Source organism: Stegostoma tigrinum, chromosome 12 (genome assembly GCF_030684315.1).
Source record: "Stegostoma tigrinum isolate sSteTig4 chromosome 12, sSteTig4.hap1, whole genome shotgun sequence".
Lineage (NCBI taxonomy): Eukaryota > Metazoa > Chordata > Chondrichthyes > Orectolobiformes > Stegostomatidae > Stegostoma > Stegostoma tigrinum.
In genome coordinates this window covers 72,399,165-72,407,037 of record NC_081365.1, presented here as the reverse complement: position 1 = coordinate 72,407,037, position 7,873 = coordinate 72,399,165, and the positions used below count along the sequence as shown (strand labels likewise).

General features: G+C 42.6%; 1 protein-coding gene across 1 annotated transcript; it reads left to right on the top strand.

Moving 5' to 3' along the window:
• Positions 1 to 1,796: 1,796 nt before the first annotated feature.
• Positions 1,797 to 5,067, top strand: LOC125457249 (cysteinyl leukotriene receptor 2-like). Its single transcript, XM_048541213.2, has 3 exons — positions 1,797 to 1,911; positions 2,025 to 2,457; positions 3,873 to 5,067. Exon 3 carries the CDS (start codon positions 3,908 to 3,910, stop codon positions 4,868 to 4,870), a length of 963 nt encoding a protein of 320 aa, XP_048397170.2. The 5' UTR covers positions 1,797 to 1,911; positions 2,025 to 2,457; positions 3,873 to 3,907; the 3' UTR covers positions 4,871 to 5,067.
• The last annotated feature ends 2,806 nt before the right edge of the window (positions 5,068 to 7,873 follow it).

The following is a 7,873-nucleotide window of genomic DNA, read 5'->3' as shown; positions in this document are numbered from 1 at the left end:
CTGAGTTCTCTCCATTTTCTATCATTGCTCCTCCTCTCTCTATTTATTTCAGAGCCCCTTTCCCCTCCCCCATTTCTGAAGGGTCTAGGCCCGAAGCATCAGTTTTCCTGCTCCTCTGATGCTGCCTAGCCTGCTGTGTTCATCCAGCTCCACACCTTATCATCACATATCTTTCAAACTGCTTTGGAGCCACACATCCGCATAGCTTTGCAGGAGTACTTATTGTTCCACGAAACAAAATCATCCTGTGGAACCAGGAGGAAGCAAAACGATTTTGCCTAAATAACAGGGGTTGCAATCAGAACAGACCTACCTCCAGCCCTCTCCAAGGACTGATCTCAAAGCCGGTTGTCAGCAATAACTCTCAGCGAATATCTTTGCTTTAGTTCACAGGAAATGTGGCCTAAAGTATTACAAAAGTAATAAGAAGAGTCAAGTTAAATACGTACCAACAATAAAATCTTTAGTATTTCAGTAAGCTTTTTTTCCCCCTCTAACTGATATGAGATATACAGACCTTAAATTTGCATAAACCACCTGTTACTGCTTTATATAACAAAGTGTGGAGCTGGATGAACACAGCAGGCTGAGCAGCATCTTAGGAGCACAAAAGCTGACGGTTCAGGCCTAGAATCTGCACCATCCCCCCAGACCTCCCACTGACGGAAGATGAACAGTCAGTCCGCAGCAAGGGGCTCACCTTTGTCACCCTCCACCCACACATCAACGAGTACCAGTCACGTCTGGACATCGAGCAGTTTTTCCATTGCCTCCACCTCCATGCTTACTTCTTTAACCAGGAGCCTAACCCTCCCTCCACTGACCCCTTCTCCCACCTCCAACACAAGTACTCCTCCTGGACACCACCCCCAGGCCTCCTACCCTCCCTCGGCCTCTATAAAAGGCTTTTCTGATGAAGGGTCTTGCCCGAAATGTGAACTTTTGCGCTCCTAAGATGCTGCTTGGCCTGCTGTGTTCATCCAGCTTCACACTTTGTTATCTTGGATTCTCCAGCATCTGCAGTTCCCATTGTTTCTTACTGCTTTATATGATACTTTATTATTTTTAAGGCAGTCTGTAGTATATTCTTCATTATCAAGGGGATAAAGGATTATCAGGGATGGGGTGCCTGGTGGCTTAGTGGTTAGCACTGTTGCCTCACAGCACCAGAAACCTGGGTTTGATTGCAGCCTTGGGTGACTGTGTGGAGTTTGAACATTCTCCCCATGTCTGCGTGGGTTTCCTCCAGGTGTTCCACAGTCCGAAGATGTGCAGGTTAGGGTGGATTGGCCATGCTAAATTGCCCATAATGTTCAGGGAAGTGTAGATCACCTGGGTTATAGGGGAATGGGTTTGGGTGGGATGTTTGAGGCTTGGTGTGGACTTATTGGTCTGAAGGGCCTGTTTCCATACTGTAGGGATTCTATGACATTCAAGAATGTAGAATTGAGGCTCAAATCGGATCAGCAATGATCTTATTGAGTGGTGATGCAGGGTCTCAGGGCAGAGAAGTCTACCCTTGCTCTTTGTTTGTCCTAAATTTATTTACAACATACCAATATCACGGAAATCATGTAAAATTTAACGTACAGAATGAAGCTAATTCGCCCATTACATCTGGGCCACCTGACGAACAGCTTCCTTCCTCTTCACTTAACAGTCAGTTCATTTCTGCAAATGTGTGCACAGGTTTTTACTGTGCCACCTAGATAGAGTCTGAGTCATTACACTTCTAGCAAAATAACTCCTGGAGATTAGATAAAGCAGTTTTAGCTGCCAATTGAGTTGGAGGAAGATAGGAAGTCGCTTCTACTGTGAATTTTAAGCGATCGAGTCTCCTGTCCCCTCCCTGCACCACATCATCGGACGCAGCAGTTTAAAGACTTTTTTTTTAAAAAAAGGAAAAGGCAGGTAAGATCGAAGTTCGTTTTCTTTGCAAAGTTTAAGAAAATTTGTTAAGTCTTCAAGGTTAGCTCTTGTTTAAAAGATTCGAGTTTATGGAATGCAAGTCTAATTTGTTTTAGAGACAAACAGCGTGCAGTTCACAGACACCTTCAGCTTGCGTAGTGAAGTTGGAAAAGCGTCAGTTGATATTGACTAAACGCGAGGTGGTGATTGAGACTGAAACGGGTGCGGAACATTGGTATTTGCCAAGTCCAACAGAGGAGGAGAACGCTAAATCGAGGCACAGTTAATTCAAAATCAGCATCACCAAAACAAATGAACAATGTTGATTTATCTCTTCACGTCATACGGCTCCCACGTAAAAGTCTCCAAGGGACTGTCGAAGCATTTTATAATCGACCTGAGTCAGAATGTGATCCTCAGTTAACTCGTAAAATGCCGCGAGAAAACACTCTCGGGGTTCTCCTTGCGCTGTTTAACAAAGCCCGGGACTGAATAGGACGGTTCATTTACTCTCCGGGCCTTTCTCCTGCTCCAGGTTTCCTATTTAAGGTTAGTAAGGCGTGGTATCAACAAAATTTTCACAAGATTATGTATGTAAAGCAATTGTTATGATCTTTGCTGCGTCAGATAGTTTTGTTCTTCACTTTGTGCGTTTGTCTAACGTTAAAATAATGCAATGGAGCTGAATTTCTACTTCTGGAATGTAGCTCACCAAACCTGTCTCTCCAGATTCAATTTTCACCAAAATATAGGAGGGATCAGGACAGGTTGGAAAATCCCAATAAACTGAGGTGAGCTTGAGACGCGTGAGCACAAATTCACAGGAATGTGATTGGTTGATGAGCTCTGGCTCAAGTTGCCACCCAGTGTCAAGGTATGGTGCCAGTAACAGCAATCCGGATTGTCATCGTTACACTCACACAAATGTGGTTTTGAGACTGACCCTCTGAGGCCACATCCATTGTGAAACAACGACACTGAGAAACACTTGGTCTTCATGAAGTCCGGGCATCCGAAGTTCCCCTCTCCGACTCATGCAGTGCTCAATCTCGCCTGAAATTCCTTTGAGTGGGAGACATTGTCAAAAGTAATGTTACGACAAATTGAAGATCCCGAACTTCTTTGTCATTGTGATGTTAAATGCACTTTTAAAAGTTAACCCGCACGCCCAAATAATCGCACGGACTCGGGGGCAATAATTATTCACATGGGTCCATTGGAGAAGGGTTGCCTGAATTTCCAATATCATTGCTGACAGACCGATTCTTGGCTATTATAACCCATGCTCGAAGGTACAGCGAAGCAATTCCCACTATCACTGCTTGGGGCGGTTGGGGGCGAGGGGAGCATATAGTTTGGAAACTCACTGTAATGTAGGAATGAATATTGTGAGCTTGAGACAGGTGCAAGGTCGAAGCCAGAGGAGCACAACGTCCACTTACAAATGACATACCCATGAACATGTTTTGCTCTGTAGTATTGGGTCACAAATGCAAGGTGGTGCATTTTGTTGGGAAACGTGTGAAGACCAGCTCCTCCTTGGCAAGCCAATATTAATAAATGAGGTGGCAGCGATTCACCCACTAATTAGTAAAAGGGTTCTGTTAAATTTCAATAGTATTTATTAGGCCATAAATTAGCACAGCTTCCAGTCTCAATGTTACAAAAAGGGCATGAAAGCCGAGGCTAGTGCACAAAAATTTGCACAACTGGCAATGGAATTAAGACAACTACCAGCAGAGAAGAACAGTCCAATTTTGGTACTGATATATTTCGCTGAATAGTTGGAATGATTAGATAGAAACCTAGAAGGTGGATAGTCACTTTCAGGAGGCCTTCATTTGACTTTGAGATTTGGGTTTGCGAAATAAATATAACTTACAGCATTAAATCAAGACAACATGTTTATATGTTTGAATATTCATCCATTTGCTATCAATAAAATTAATGGTTTCCTTCTGCAGAAACGTCCGAGTGCCCGATTTTCTCAAGACAGAATATGAATAACTCCAGCATCCAGGACGATGCCTCATGTCCGAACATTAACACGTTCAAAACTCATGCCTTTGTACCAACGTACCTCACCGTATTTATTTTTGGATTTATTCAAAATGTCTTCTGTTTATATGTATTCCTGAAGTCATACAAGAGGAAGACGGCATTCAGCATCGTCATGGTAAACCTGGCAATATCGGATCTCCTTTTTGTCTGCACTTTGCCCTGGCGTGTGCACTATTATTGGAACGACAGCAAATGGAACTTTTCACATGCTTTCTGCATAATCCTGACTTATGCCCTGTACCTCAACATGTACTGCAGCATCTATTTTCTGACCCTGATGAGTGTTTTGCGCTATTTCGCAGTCGTGCATCCAATGAAAGGTTTGAAGTACAGGAATGTTAGATCTGTGCAAATCATGTGTGTCGCAATATGGGTGTTTGTGGGGGCAGTATCCAGTCTTTTACAAATTGACGATTACAAAATGACAAATGAAACACATGAAAAATGCTTTGAATTCAGTCATTCGAGTAGTCAAATATATCCCATGAATTTATTTGCCCTGATCGTGGGTTGCATTATTCCGTTCTTTATAATCACCGCAGGCTACATATTTGTTGCTAAGGCTTTGCTAACTTCAAAGATAACGCATCGTCAGCAAATGACCTCCCGCAGAAAAGCTGTTATCATAATTATTATTGTAATTATTATATTTCTAACCTGTTTTTTGCCTTATCACATAATACGAACAGCGTACGTTACCCTAATGTTGAACAAGGAAACTGTATCCCCAACTTTTTGTACAGTTCAAACGGGGTCCGTGGTTACCCTATGTATTGCAGCGATGAACCCCTGCTTGGACCCGTTTTTATATTACTTTGCAGCGGAGAACTTCAGAGACAAGGTGACAAGCATAGTGCAGAACATACTCAAAGTCATCACCCTGGCGATTAATCAAACCTGATTGAACTATGCATTTGTAAATCCAGTTATCATCATTTATGACAGATGATTTGCAGTATTTCCTCCATTGCGAAATACGAAAATGTGACGTTTAAAGTTACTTTCTAACGACTAATTAATTTCGGTTTACTGCCGTGGCGATTGTAGCCTTCAAGAAAGTAACTCAGTACAACCTTTTCTGAGATAATGGGAACTGCAGATGCTGGAGATTCCAAGATAATAAAATGTGAGGCTGGATGAACACAGCAGGCCAAGCAGCATCTCAGGAGCACAAAAGCTGACCCAAAGGGTCTAGGCCCGAAACGTCAGCTTTTGTGCTCCTGAGATGCTGCTTGGCCTGCTGTGTTCATCCAGCCTCACATTTTATTATCTTGAAATCTCCAGCATCTGCAGTTCCCATTATCTCTGATACTATTTTAACCTCACTGCGAAGCCTCTTCCAGGGATGCCCAACCTGAAGAAGTTACCCTCCTCCCTCCGGACCAACCTCAGGGAATCTCTCTCCCATTGCAACTCTCTTGTAATCTCTTCGGCCTTGAAACTGCTCGACCATGTCCTGAAGCAAACCAGGTACCACAGCCACATCACCTTCCTCAGCACCTGCCTACGGAACCAGATCATCCCAAAGGGACTACAGTCCACATTTCAGCCTTCCCAATTTTGCCCCAACCGTGACCACCTCTACACCCAGAATATTCAGACCCTTCAGAAGCAGTTCTCCCTGCAAGTCCTGAAACAGACACTCGCAGCCATGCGCCGGCACCTCCAGGCACTGCAATCCAGCCTGCCCCAGCTCAGAGCCTCCCTCTCCCAGACCTGCAAAGGACCTCTGCTGTTTTTTATCCTCCGCAGGATCCACAGACTGAACACCCAGTTCCACTCAGCTTTACTGGACACCAAAAATTGTAAGTACAACAAACTCACTGGCCCCTGCCCCCCACAAGAGGATTCCTGCGCCTCCCAAATCCCGACTCTGTCCCTGCCCCTCCCCCACCATGCACCCGCCGCCATTGACCATGAGGACACGGCCGGAGACCCCACCGATGAAAGCCTCTCTGATGAAGGGTCTAGGCCCAAAACGTCAGCTTTTGTGCTCCTGAGATGCTGCTTGGCCTGCTGTGTTCATCCAGCCTCACATTTTACAACCTTTTCCAATGAGTATGATTGCAGGCTGAAGGATAAATCGAGTCCTTTTTGTCTTTTCAGAGTAATAAAGTTTTTTCTTGCACTAAGATGTTCCAACATCCTAAGTAATTCTCTTTGAAACAATTACATAATAGGTTACTTTGTGTCTTCTTTCAAACCTACTATTTGAATCTCCAGCCCTGGAATGTTGTTAGATACCTGGATTCCTCTAATTCTGGCCTCCTATGCATGCCCAATTTTAATCACTCCACCATCACTGACTATGTTTTCAGCTGTTCAGGTCATAAGTGCTGCAGTTTCCTCCCTAAACCTCTCTGTTTCAATAACTCTTTTTTCTTCTTTATTGTCGAGACTTCTTAAAATCTACGTCGTTTACAAGGTTTTTAATCATCTGTCCCAATATCTTATTTGATTTGGTGGCATATTTCATTTGGTAAACCTTCTGTAAAGCAATTTGTATTATTTCATTATGTTAAAGGCATTATAAAACTAAGTGCTTGTGGTTGAAAATAACATCGTATTTGAATTATTTTCAATTCCATGCTGAACAATTCACCTGATCTTCGTATCATGTTTACTATTTCAACAACTGTGAATCTGTTTCTTATTAGTCCCGAGAGGTTTTATCATTTACTAAGCCTCATCTTGTTATCTCAGTGAAATTTCTCCGTTGCCAGTAGGTCATCAACAAGATCTACAGTCCTTTTAGAACATGCCAATGACCTAATTTCTAAGCAATCTGACTATGCTCAGGACGTCTTGTGACACAGAGGTTAGTATTTTTGCTGCTGAATCAGAAGCTCTTGGTTTGAGTTGTCCTCCGGGACTTACTGCCTGTGGGAACTGTTTTCATAGTGTGACCAAAGCTAAAATCCTCCTAATGTACTTATGACAGGCAATAAGAGCAGCATAGTCTCTTTGACTACAATATTTGGTGTAGAGTGGAGTAACTCAAACTACAGCAAATGGCAACAGGCAAGCAATCTGTTCCAGGAAAATCTAGCTGTACAAACAGATATAAGCACACGCTTTATCTGCTCCATATGCCACTAGGCCCAGGAAAAAGAAAAGAATTTCCTCAAGGTGATAATTCTGTCATTTCTTTTCCAAGCAAGGTGGTCAATTGCATTCTCTCAGTCTCATTTTCAAAAGGATATTATCTATCCCTATTTGAAACTCCAATGTTTCTGTGAGAATAATATACAACATGAAAACCAGATTTAAAAATACGAACATTGGAAAAATACTGAACCGTTAAGTATCCAGATTATTATATTATACACAATCAGCATCGTGCGCCAAAGGTTTTCTAGGCAATAGTTAAAATTGGATATTGTAAAAGGTGCCTATGGAGTCATGAGGTCAATACAGCACAAAAGTAGCCATTCCACCCACTGAGTCCGTATCAGCTTTCTGTGGAACAGCCTAGTCACAGTTTCTTTTTCCTGCTTTATCCCTGTAGTTCTGGAATTTAGTTTCCCTCAAATGCTATTCCAGTTTCCTTTTGAAATAATTGATCATATTTGCTTAAATCATCCTAACCTATTGCCTGTTATGGGTCATTACTATTTACTGCATTAAAAATGCTTCTCCTCATAATCACCCTGTATCTCTTGCCGAAAACCTTAAATCTATGTCACCTCATTCTGGTGCCATAAATTAATGCTTTTTGTTATTTAATTTATCTAAGCATCCCCCCATCATAAATGAGTAAACCTCAATCACATCCCCCCTCAGCGTCCTTTGCTTCAAAGTAAACAGACCCAGCTTCTCAGTTCTAACTTTATTAAAAACTCTCCCATCCATGGAACTATTCTGGCAAACCTCTTCTCTGTCTCAAGGATGGCATGGTAGCTCG